The following is a 12468-nucleotide window of genomic DNA, read 5'->3' as shown; positions in this document are numbered from 1 at the left end:
GTGCCCGAGCACCTGGAACAAAAAATCTGGAACCATTTTTTTCCACGAGCAGGCAGGCTTTCTTTTAAATTGGTGTTTCGGCCCTGCGTGTTTTCATTGTCCCCTGCATTTCATTTTTCTCTTTTAACCACCGTAAGGACCACCAGTGTCTGAAGTCACCTCTGATGGAGCCTCCCATAAGCTAAGTCAGTGCTGGGAGCAGGGAGCTCTTTGCCTGGAGCTCAGCTTTAGGCGCTATGCTGTCCTGAACGGTACAGAACACATTTTAGAGGTGTGGCATCTGAGCTGACGTAGGGATGCCATAAACGATGGCTGTTTTGGCGCCATTTGAAAGGCCTCTCTCACATGCCCAGCCCCTTTCCTTCTCCACTGGGGAGTTTTGTTTTTTGGAGCCTTTCAGCGTGTTCAGCCTCTTCCCAGGTGTTCGGTGTGGGAGCGAGAGCAGGGTGCGGCCGGCGCCGCTCTGACGTTCCCGGCTGAGCGCAGCCCTGCAGGCCAGGGGGCCAAGGATATAGGATGAAAGATGCAGCTGCTGCATTTGTAGATAAGGTGTTTATATAGCTTGTGCCATCAAAAGCATTGAACGCATTAACAGTGCCTCAGTTGAACATGAGCTGGAATTTCTGTATGAGGTATGTATGACAGCTTTCCTCTCTCCTGCTGCCCGAGTCCCTATTTCTGAGTCCTACGCCTCATTTGGGGCATTGCGGCTATTGCGCTGACCTTGGAGAAGCAGCAGCCCTCTGGAAGTGGTCTGAACAGGCAGACAGCACAGCTCTGTGACTGTGGGCTTGACTTACGCTTCCCCACGTGTTGTGCTTTTTGCTTTTTTTTGGCGGGTCAAATTACTTTACCTATTGAGGAATCTCTCAGGCACTCCAAATTAAAATGTGGTTGTTTATTTCAGTGAAATTGTTTGCTAATTCCCAGAGCTGTTTGTTAAAGCCATGCAGTTCTTCGAAGTCAGTCTTGCCTGTATTTGAGCCTATCACAAAGTGATCCTTTTTTATTTGTGACGTCATTGCCATTTTTATGCCAAGTCTGTGATGTCATGGTCCAACTGTGACTTCACCGCAGGGTCAAGTAGAGGGAGAAAGTGGAACATAATAGACAAAGCTGTAATTCAGGCAGCAGCTGGTCAAGTGAATTGCTTGGAGTGGCAATGTTCTCTCAAGCTACCTTGAGGCACAATGAAGTGGGACCTCTGAATGAGCCCGCTGTTTGGCCACGGCAGCTCCCTTCCCAGAGACCACGACATGTTGACAGCACGCTGTATCGGAAACGCACACCTAGGTCTTGCGGTCTTCAAAACTCTGACCTTTGTAAGCCATGGTGTCCGTCTGCCTCCAGAGACCTGTAAAATGATCATGTCTGTGACATCTTTTCCATGTGTATGTCATTTATTTTATAATTCTTTCTTTTTTCTCCTCTCCCTCAGCTTTTTGGGGCGAATCTGACGACAGCAGCTCCGAGATTGAGGCTGCTTTGCGCCCACAAACTCACAGCACAGAAGCAGACGAATTTGATGACTTCTACGATTAAGATTCCCCTGCTCGCTTTTGGGAAGAAATAAACAATATCGTCCTGTACATGTTGAGAGTGGCGCTGTCTAAAGTGCAGCTCGTCACTTTATAGTCAAAGAAACTTTAAATACAAAATAAATATTACTCAGTACTATACACAGCCTCCTTGTACGTGTGCATTCTCTTAACTGCCAAGTGTTTTCCTGATCTGATGGCCATCCTGCCCCATGAAACTGAGCCTTCTTGCGATATATTTGGTTTTGGGGAATAAATGAAGATACGTCCTGAGATGTCCACTTGCTCTGAGATGCTAGCGCAGTGCTCCCTCTTTGAGCATTATCACCTCGGAGGGTGGTGGAGGCTGGCTATAAAACAACCCCCTCTTCAGGGAAGCTGCTGGGTCCCTCCATACAGTGTCCCATTTCTTCATTAGTGGGGCTGGGCGCTGCTTGTCTGCGGTCAGTCTCCGGCTCACGGCGCGTGTCTCCCGCCCGGTGCCGGCAGGAAAGGTGCAGGACGCAGCCGGGTGACAGGTAACCCTTCCGCGTGGCAACAATGGACAGGAGGTCACCGCTGAGGCATCAATTAGTAGTGCTCTGGAATCAACAGCAGTATTTAACGGCCACATCAGCCTCGTCTCTGTTTTGCTGGAAGCTGCTCAGTAGTGCCGCTTCCTGCACCTGCCCTGGCCACTGCTTTTGTTGCACTGTGAATGCAAAGACCGTCCTCTTCTGATGCTCGTATGTATTCTAGTATTTTGACTACAGAGCTAGATGTGGTTTTGAAAAAAGACAGCAAGGATTCTGGGTATGCATACATATGCTACTCAGGGCAGGCTGGCATGTTTGATCTTTATCTTCTTCTGCAACAGATCAAGAAGAAGAAATGCATAAAATGTACATTTCTAATTCAGCGCATTTTGGAATAGAGCAGCATTTACATGCGGTGAGCCCCAGTGATTTTCTGCTTTTACGTGCTTTGTAAAATCCATGCTGGCATTGCTGTATGGACATCACAGTAATTGGATGACTCTAGGAGCTTCATGCATTTTTAATTTTCTTCTTTTAATTCCTTTTATCTAAAATTAAGTTCATTAAACATGAGATTTTCTTTCGAAGGGAGAAACCAGGGGACATACTAAAAAAAAATAAAATCTGTTCATAATTACAATAAGTTCAAAAGCAAAAACCAGCACCCCAATTAAACTCCACTGCAAAGCAGTACTGCATCTTTGAATACAGGCACCAATCTTTGGGGCCAGTCCATCAAAAACAATTTTAAAATGGTGACAATATTGAATTTAATAAAAAGAGCGTGTAGTCTGAGGCACGCTGGAGAATATGAAATAAAGGCTCGCAGAGGGCTTGAAAATGAGAAGAAACCCTTAGAACAGATGTCTGCTGGCTTGCTTAATCTCGTGGTTTTCAGTCTGACGTTGGCAATGCTGCAGCATCGAATGTTCCAACAATTGGAAAATCAGCTGCACGAAGGACAGAGCTGGGTGAGCATATGACCAGGGCTGATGTCATATGAAACAGCCAGACTAGACTAAAGGACTAAAGCTGGGCTTTGCTGAAGGCTTTAACATCCTCCCCCACTGTGCCGGGGCTTCTGTGTCCATTCGACCACCGGCTATTTTGGGTTAAGGTTCCTGCAGTCCCTCCCTTCAGAGGCTGGCTAGCTGATACAGCCTCCGCCAGAAAAACAGCAAAGATCCCTCTGCCCTTCCCAATTTTTACCATGCTGGCTCCCCATGTCCTGTGGGACCACTGCCCCATGGAGAAGCCCCTGTGCTATGTGATGGGCAGGTTGGTCAAGGGATGGGAGGTGCGTGGAGAGGAGGAGGAGAGGAGAAGGCAGCCCATGGGACCACAGGAGGTCCCCTGCTTCCCAAAGCAGGAATTCCCATGTGCCAGACGATGGTGTGAGCCGTGCCAGGCTGCTGGATAGGGTGGCACAGCTCCCAACTCTTCATTGCTATGGCCAACCTCAGTTGATGCTTGGATATCAAAGCCCCGGAGGGCAATCACAGGACCGTCCTGCAAACTGTAACACTTGAAAACAAATTCTGCCATGGGATGGCAATAGGACCCGTCATGCTGCTGCTCTTGGTGGACCACCAGGTAGGTTTAGGGGCTCCTCAATAGTCTTCTCCTAGCAGCATGTTGGAGGTTTATTTTCCTTTGTGTACCGCAGGCTCAGTGTCACCCAGGAGACCTGTAGCAGAACCAATGTCTGAACCCACCATCTGAGGGCTGGTGCCTGGGTCATTGCTCCTTGCTGCTTTTCTCTGATCATCCCTAAGCTGCAGTAATTCATTCCTGATGGTCCTAGCCATCTGCTAAATGTAAGCTCACCAGTATGTCACACCACAGACAGTCTATTGCTACGTGATTTTCCAGTGAATGTCAGACCAAGGTTCATCTGGAAAAAGTCTCTCTAGCAGCCTGCGCTGCTAAGTGACATTGCATCAAATCCGCGGTGTCTTTGTAGTTTTAAGCTCTTCCTGAGTGATTCCGGGTTCTTGATGTCAGCCCACTTTGTATCTCCTTGCATGATACAAGACGCCCATCATCAGTCTTTGGTGCTTTCTGTTCCCTCAGTCCAGCTCAGCCACAGACGTGCAACTCATGACAGATGACAGATGGCTTTGGGAGCTTCTTCTAAGGCAGTATCTCTCTTTTGGTGTTTAAGCGATAGCCGAGTTCCTCCAGAGCATTATTTATTATACTCTTCTTGCGCGCAGACTCATTAGATGCAAAACATTCTGCCAATCAACTTTAGTCTGCTCCTTCACAGCTGTCATACTGGCAGCCCGAAGATGATGACAGATGATGGTGATTGACAGGGCGACTGTAATCAATACAGCCTTAACAGATTTAAATCAGCATGCCACTCATCTATGGAAAATACTGTAATGAAAAGTCTTCCTGTATTCCTGCTGTGTATGTGCAACAACTTGGTGCTACGTTCTTTTTTCGCATGTCACACGCACACAGTTGTGACGAAACTTCGGCTCATGCCCCTGTACATCTGCTGACAAAAACAAGTTAGCACATTGGGGCTGATAGAAAAACGCTGGATGAGTGCTGTTATCTGGTGAGCCGAAATGGAGTCTGTGTGGGCACGCAGCCCTGACTCCGAGACCCTGCAGAGAGAAGCGTGACATGGTGGCTGTACTCAGGAGAGCTCGGGGAGCGAAGAACCGCTGCTGCCTTCGGCCACTGGCGGGGAAGCCGATGGAGCTGGCGGTCGCTTCCCAGGAGAGGAGGTCGCACTGAGAAAGGAGCTCATCCCCACTCCAAATAGGACGTTTGGCAGAAACTGTTGCTGCTGGTTTTCAACGAGATTATTTTTCTCTAGTGGCAGACTTCTGCTACTGCTTCTTGCACATGAGAAGACTCCGTATTTTTCTGTTGGCTGGTGCACACCTGGCACAACAGCAGCCCTCCCGCTCAGCTGCCTCTGCCTTGCCTGTCTTGTTCTTGCAAAGCTGTGCTTTCATCTACCAAGTACCAGGCACGTTCCTTCACTGAGGATGCCAGGTCATAAGTTTCTGCAGCAAGAGTTTTGCTTTAGGATATTTGTAAGGGCTTGGTTTTTGTTTTGTTTTTTTAGCAAAATGTAGATTGACTTTTCAAGGAAATGTTTGTTGCAGTATTAATTTTTTCAGCTCTTGTTTACGCAAGTAATTATAAGATAAGATGATCATATTTCATTTGCATTTGCTAGTGCCGCCGTCTTCTGTTTTCTTTAGCATTATCAGAAAAACAACTGATTGCCCATCAATACAAACAAAATGTTAATACTAAGCTGTCTTACTCGATACCAAATTCCAGGAGGAGAAGCACTACAATAGGGAACTTCAATCAGGGTACATTTTGTAAGGAACAGATAAAGGACAATCTTTAGCTGATACCACAGATGTGGTGCCAATACAAAGTTGCTGGGGAAATTTATTCAAGTCACAGATTTTATTAAGAGGAGTGACAACAGAAAATGGCTTAACAACAGCTAAGTGAGGCTAAGAATAATGAGAAATACAATATGGGGTTAATTTGTTCTACAGCAAATTAGCAAGGTAGCAAGGTTCCTCTCCCCTCCCCAAATCAGTGGCATTGACTTAATAAGCACTGCTGAGATTTTGTTATTTTTGTTAATGATTCCCAGGCTGCTTTTTCATGTCCTTGCCCCCATCACTGCCCTCCTAATGAAATTGGTGTATAGTGACAGGACACAGCAGAGCAGAGTGTCCTCCTTGTGTTAATCCTGTTTAATACCTGAACATTTAATTCCATTTCAACATCGTCAAATGGCTAACTTAGTAGTATTTGCTTATGCAATGGGCAAAGCGATGGGATGGGGTTTCTTTATGCTGCCTTTTGCGACTGTCACGGATCGCACCAAGTGATTTTACACTCGCTGCTTCTGGCCATGTCCCCTTCGCTTCTGCTGCTCTTCCACCCTCCTGCCAGTGCCCCAATACTCCTTTTAAACCGCTGCCAACAGCCTCCTCTCTCCTTCCGAAGGGGAAAAGGCCTCTTCCAGACCCTCACCCTTCGGCCCGATTCCCTTACTGTGGAGGCAGGCCTACTGGAATTAAAAGCTGCCCCACAGCATTAGCTTTGACAGAGCAGTCATGCCCTGAAGCACTTTTGTCATCTCTCTTCTGCCTAAACCACCCCACATCGGCAAGCTTTTTTTTGTTTTTTTAACAAGGCTTTCTGTTAATTGAAGGCAAGTTTTCACACAGAGCCATGCCTGAGTGCAAGGATGCATGTGGTGCTGCCTGAGACATCAGTCTGGTCTCAGGCCTTTCCCTTCTGCCTGCCTTAAGACTGTCATCTCTGTGCCCAAGGAGCTCCCCTACAAATCTAGGGGCGAGGCGACGCCGCGGGCCCCTCACGGCAGGGCGGGGGCGAGCCCAGGCGGCGGCCCGCCACCTCTCCCCTCACACCGCCATAGCGCCCTCAGCCCCGCGCCTGCGCACTCCCGCGCGCCCGCCTCTAAGATGGCGGTCCCGCCGCCTGTGCATCACGTGACCATCCCCCCGTCGCCGCCGCGGGGGCGCGCGCGCGCTCCCCCATGGTGCTCCGCGCTGCCCTCTGCCCCCGGAAGCGCTGCTCGTCGCCTCGCCCGGCGTCGCCGCCGCTGCCGAGAGCCGCGGTCCGGCCGCCCCCGCTCCGCGCGCCCCACGGCCCGCCATGGGAGTCCCGGCCTTCTTCCGCTGGCTCAGCCGCAAGTACCCCTCCATCATCGTCAACTGCGTGGAGGAGAAGGTGAGGCGGGCCACCCCCCGGTCCTCCTGTCCCGGGACGGGGATGGGCCCTCCGACGGCCGCCCCGAGACTCCACGGGGCTCAAGGAGAGGGGGGAGGCCGAGGCCGGGGTCAGGGCAGTTTGGGAAACGTTACCTGCCGGTCCTTAGCGCCTGCCCGTACTGTGCTGCCTCCAGCCCCACTTTCTTGGGCGCTCCGGGTGCCTTTTCAAGGGGGTTTTGGGGTTTTTGTTTTGGTTGGGGGGGGGGGGGGTGTTGTTTGTTTGTTTGGGGGTGTGTGCTTTTTAATCTCGGTGAAAGCGGCCGGTGTCGAGGAGAAGTTAACGCGCCTGCTTGGTTTTCACTCGGGTGCGTGAGCGGTTCAGTAGCTTGTGGGGGAATGAGCTTTGGGAGCCTGGAATCGGGTTTATCCCACAATTTTTTAGTTTTCAGCCGGCTGATGGACATGCGAGCTCTTCCCGGCGTGGTGGCCTCTGCCGTTGTGTTGCTTCGGGCAGAAAGAGTAGGCTTTATGAAAGTGTTTGGCAAAACTGATGGCGAATAGGGAGTAGTGGGGATACTTTTTGCTGTTTGTTGTTTTGTTTCTGTGTATGTTCTCTGTAGTCCTTGCTTTTCAACAACTTTTTTGTAAATTAGAAGCTGAAGCAAGCTTTAGGACTTGTTGAAAACAAAAGTGAAGCTGTCTGTCTTGAAAAGAGTAAGGAAATTCAAGTGTAAATGGTTAAAAATACTTGTGGGTCGGGAAACTCATCTGTCTCTGTGAGACCACCCTGTTTGCAAGTTCCATGATCTTGCTCGGGATGTGGGCTCCTGAAAGCCAGTGCCAGCACAAGGGTGAGGGCAGGAGTGAGATGTTTGAGAAGGAACTGCGCTGTCCTTAGTAGCTGCATGGTTTTATGTAAGATTAAAATGATATCTTGGTGTCTGTATTGTCATATGCTTCCCTTGGGCTCTCATTCTCATAGCATTTAAATACTTATGAGTTGTATCACTTTTAGGTTTGGGGTTTTTTTTGTCAGTCTTTTCTTTCATGTATTAGTCTTTCTGCAGCTTCATACTTTGATTTTTTTTTTTTTTTTTTTTTTTTTTTTTTTTTAGTGCATCCACCACATCTACCAGCACAGGATATCATGCTTGCACCCCAGGCTTAAAGCAAGTCTGTAGTTGTATTCTTTAACCTTGAACAGCTTCAGCTTTTTTTTGTCCCATTGCTGGTATTTTCTAGTATAGGAGAAATATCTCGTGCCCAAACAGGGAGCTGATTTTTTCCAAAGACATCCTCTAAAATCTGGCTTTTCATAGCAACAGAAGATGCTTTTTGGTGAAGACTTAGTCCCAACCTAGCTGCTGGCCTTCACAGGTGGTCTTCACTAACCCACAACTTTTAGTAGATACGGTTAGTTGTTGCTTTAAGCTGGTTGGTCTCTGTGTTTGTGTTTATTCTTTCTCTTGCACCAGCACTGAGGTCTGTGTGGTTATCTGGGGAGACCTTTCTAGGAAGTAATGCAGCTGAAATAATGTTTGTTTATATGTTTTTACTAGGCTGGTTCCTTTCTGTACATCACTGCAGCCACGTGAATCCTAAGGGACGCGGTAGGAGGTGGAAGGTGACAGGGAGGACTGGGGTGTCTCCCTTCAGTGACAGCACAGGCTTGCATTGGATTTGAACAGCTGCACTGTGGTAGCTTTACAGTGCAGTGAACACGGCACATTATTCTCTTCAGGGCTACCTTAGCCAAAGTTTGTCTGAGAAGACAAACTCTTGAGTTCATGCTTCACAAACTGTTTTTCCTGTATGCTTTTCCAAATAATTTGTATCATCTTCTGTCAGGTTGTACTAGCTGCGTTCCGCTCTTCTTAGTAATGCTGTTTTTGCAAGTTCATGTCCCTGCTGCTGAGCATGTGCTGTGGCTTCTGCCTTTTTGCTACCTCCTATCCTTCCCTGGGAGAGACGCGCCTCACATTTGGGAAACACTGTGCTGTGAAGGAGATAGAAATGTGTGGGCAAGGTAGAGAAGATAAAGGAAAAGAGAGTAAAGTGACTGAATTATGTATTGACACTGGGGGTTTTTTTGCCCGCATGTATTACCTGCCTGCCTTCAGCAAGATTTCAGTGTATGTGAATGGTGGGCAGATCAGTTTTAGTATTCAGTTCTTGTTACAGTCAGGGTGTTTTTGGGTTTCAAATTCAGGTTGTGAAACAGAATCATAGATTTGGATTAATCAAATGTTGCGCAGTTAAAACTGTGAGTTACTCTTTTGCTTTTATTACCGTTGTGGTTTCAGTTCGCCTCTCTCAGCATGAAAGAAGCTTATTTATGAAGTTTATTTTACCTGTAGCTGCAAGAAGTGAATTTTTTACTCCAGTGGATAGATAAGATTTGAGGATTTGTCTGCCTGGGGGAACTATTGTAGAAAGAGATGGTTTGTGGCTTTACAAATATAGCTTATTAGCCACTCATGAATGCTTGCTCTGGAATAAGCTGTTGGCAGCTAGCAGTGATTGTTCTGGTCGCTTTACTAAACTCTTGGTTTTTTGTGTCTCTGATCTATTTTGAGGATCTGGGTAACCCTCAGTTTAGAGGGCTTTCAGGGACACTGTGTCATGATCGCGTCTGCCAGGGAAAAGTGGGTGGCAAAGGTGTTGGGGTGGAATTGGAGAACGATGTGTCTCTACCAGCTACACATATTGGGCACACGACTGTTGACAGGGCATTTGCCTTCTCCCAGCTGGGCTGTGGATCTTCAGAGAACTGATGTCTAAAGGTGTGTGCACATATCCTACCTGTTGTCTTCAACTCACACCGGTTGATTTGCTTTATCCCATTTTCACCAAAGCGGGGAACTTGCAAAGTTGAACAGTTTGGTCTTTTGCTTATAGTCAGCGTCACAACCGGCTGTACGATCCAAGCCTTTCACTCACCAAATCCCCCTTTCCTTCATTGTGTCCAAGGTTGACTTGCGTGTATGAACATCCATTCCAGTGGTAGTTAGACTGTGGAGACAGCAGCTCTGTCGGTTATCTGTCATGTTTATGGCCATGCTGGCAAGATAGCCTCAGCACTCAGTAACAGCAAAGAGCCACGAGGTGAAGTTTAGTTGTGATGTTTTGAAGCAGTGTTCTTCTGATCAAAAGGGTGCAAGTAGAGTTTTGGCAATATAAAGTAGATTCTTTTACAGGTTTGTCTTTACTGTGAAGGGATGTTTTACGTTTTTGTCTTACAAGCTTGTCCAGTGTTTTCTGGATAATACTTTAAGATCTGTCTATTTAAAAGCAGTCACAATTTAAATAGCAAATATATCTACAATCTATAACAATTAAATACAGTTTTCTCTAAGAGTAGAAGACTTATCTTTTTCATCACATTTGTAAACATTTAGATTAATCTTTATTTAATCTAAATTGCTCTAGTGTTCAGGTAAAATAAAGGCTTATATAGTCTTGGGTTTACTGAGTTCGTGATTGTATGTCTTTTTTTTAATAACCGAGCTTGTAATAGCAAATGTTCTTTATTAAAAGGAAAAATATGACATAAAATAACTAAACAGATCCTGATGTCCTTATCCATGTTGCTTTGTTCCAACTTGAGAGCACGTTGGAATTACAGTAAGGACAGCACATGGATAAATCATATTCATTACAATTTTTTATATTAAAATATGGTCATAAATTTGAGAGCGGACTAGGACAGTAGTGAGAAGCTGTAGTTTGTCATACTGTAGATGAATTTAAACTTCTCTCACAATGTAATCAGCTCTATGTGTATTTTAGGATTGCTTATAAATCTCTCTAATCAGAAATTTTGTATCTCCCGGTAGCTTGTCTCTTTGAAATATTAAAAAGTTGATCCTTGTTCTCTTACCTTGCTAGATTATTTCTTTTTCTTAAATCTGATTAATCTTCTTCTTAAGCTGAGCAGGAAGAATAAGAGGAAGATCTTGAAGATAACGTAAAATCCAGGAGAGAATATTCTTAATCAAATTCATATGAATTAATAAAGCTGCAACTAAAGTATCATATTTGAAGATCTATTTTCAATGGTTTCAAAAGAGGCTATAGATTAAAAGTGAACCGTTTAGTTATATCACAAGAGATATCACTCCCAGATACTTAAACCGTTTACAAGGCTGTTACATTAAAAATCTGATAGGTTTGTGAGGATGTAATGGTAAAGTTGCTGACATAGCAGTATGCAGATGAAAACTGAATGGCTTTCAAAGCCATCTGAAAGAGATCATACTTATTTTGCTTTACCTTTAAGACTGAAAATAAGATCTGTGACAGGGGCAGTTTTATTTTCCATGTCACATAGATTTAAGCCTTTGATATCTTCAGAGTCACAGTCAGCTCTGGCAAGAGGTTTGATGAAAGATCAAGTAGAACACAAGGCAAGCTTCTCATCCCGTTATCTGATGTAAACCAGAATGAATACTCTTCTTGGTCTTGGTTGCCCACAGTAACTTTATTAGAACTGCAAGCTACAGTACAGTGTTTGCACCTGACAACTAGTTTCTGCCAAAACCATGTGATTTTTGTGTGTGTGTGTTCTAGAAAGTTCAGTAAAGGAAGCAAACAGTGGTCGAGATTTCATCTGCCAGGATTTTACTAGTTTGGATGAATATGTAAGAAAGGTGTGAATTAGCAGAAATTTCACGTGTTTTAAAGAAGTGAAATAGAGGGACTTAGTGTTCAGTTATTTAAAAATTACTTCACAAAATTGCCCTGAAAGAATTCCATACACCTATAACTGCGACAAATGTAAATACCAAATAAAGACTTACTTTACTTTAGAGGTTTTAATTTTTGCCTTTTAAGACTGGGATAAGTTCAGCTAGTTCCATTGCTCCTCCTAGCAGGAAAATTTTTGGTTGATGGTACAATCGCTGAGTTTTTCCTTTTAAATCTGATTGTTTGAGCTCTGTATAAGAAATATGGGGAACTCATTAAAAAAGTATCAAGCAGCAGGTCTGCAAATATAAGTTCAGAGGAAGTGCGTGATGCTTGTTCAACAGCTACTGATAAGTTTCACGTGAATCAGAGGACCTGTAGTACCACATTTTTCCCTCCTGTCTCATGTAATCATGTGATCATAGCCTTTACGTAATAACGTGACATTCACTTTTTTCTTTGCTTTGTGCCAGGTTATTCAAGAGTACTCTTCATTCCAACTTTGTAATATGTTAAAACCCTTTCCAGTCATAATTTCTCTGAAAATACATTTGACTTTTTCTTGATCGGTTCATGTCTCTTCCATCACTGATACTGTTGGTGTTTAATTCAGTGTTTTATATGTAATATGGTGAGGAAACAAAATTGAACGTGGTTGCTAATCCACTTTGTAGAGGAGCCACTCTTTGAAACACTCACCAGTGTTTCAGAACTGCTTTCTTTGACTGCTTGAGAGAAGGGGATGAGTTTCTTTTTAGGTAGGTATTATAGTGCCAACTCCGATCTCTGCTCTGGGGCTGATTAGAGACACTGTTCTCTTCACTTAGATAGTTACTTGTCATTGACATGACAGCATATGCAAAATAATGTGGGATTATTTATTACTTCCAGTTCAGCTGAGATTTTTCTTTGTACTTCTGGGTTTACCTTGTATAGCTTGTTGTAAGTGCCCAAGAATGTTGAAGAAGTACAGGAGCATAGGTGGCTATAGGTGGTTAA

At 45.2% G+C, this 12468-nt stretch overlaps 2 protein-coding genes across 2 annotated transcripts in view; both read left to right on the top strand.

Annotated features, from left to right (window-relative positions):
- The window catches only part of KIZ (kizuna centrosomal protein), a 51560-nt gene extending 49914 nt beyond the window's left edge, over positions 1-1646 (top strand). Inside the window, exon 14 of the mRNA XM_059828455.1 lies at positions 1439-1646. Coding sequence (XP_059684438.1) covers positions 1439-1542 — 104 coding nt within the window. The 3' untranslated portion in view covers positions 1543-1646. The remainder of the gene's footprint in view (positions 1-1438) is intronic.
- Positions 1647-6727: 5081 nt separating this feature from the next.
- XRN2 (5'-3' exoribonuclease 2) overlaps positions 6728-12468 on the top strand; it is a 49581-nt gene continuing 43840 nt past the window's right edge. Inside the window, exon 1 of the mRNA XM_059828499.1 lies at positions 6728-6802. Within this exon, the coding sequence (XP_059684482.1) occupies positions 6728-6802 (75 nt within the window). The remainder of the gene's footprint in view (positions 6803-12468) is intronic.

Source organism: Gavia stellata, chromosome 23 (assembly GCF_030936135.1).
Source record: "Gavia stellata isolate bGavSte3 chromosome 23, bGavSte3.hap2, whole genome shotgun sequence".
Lineage (NCBI taxonomy): Eukaryota > Metazoa > Chordata > Aves > Gaviiformes > Gaviidae > Gavia > Gavia stellata.
The sequence above is the reverse complement of the archived record's forward strand: the minus strand, read 5'-3'. Positions and strand labels throughout refer to the sequence as shown.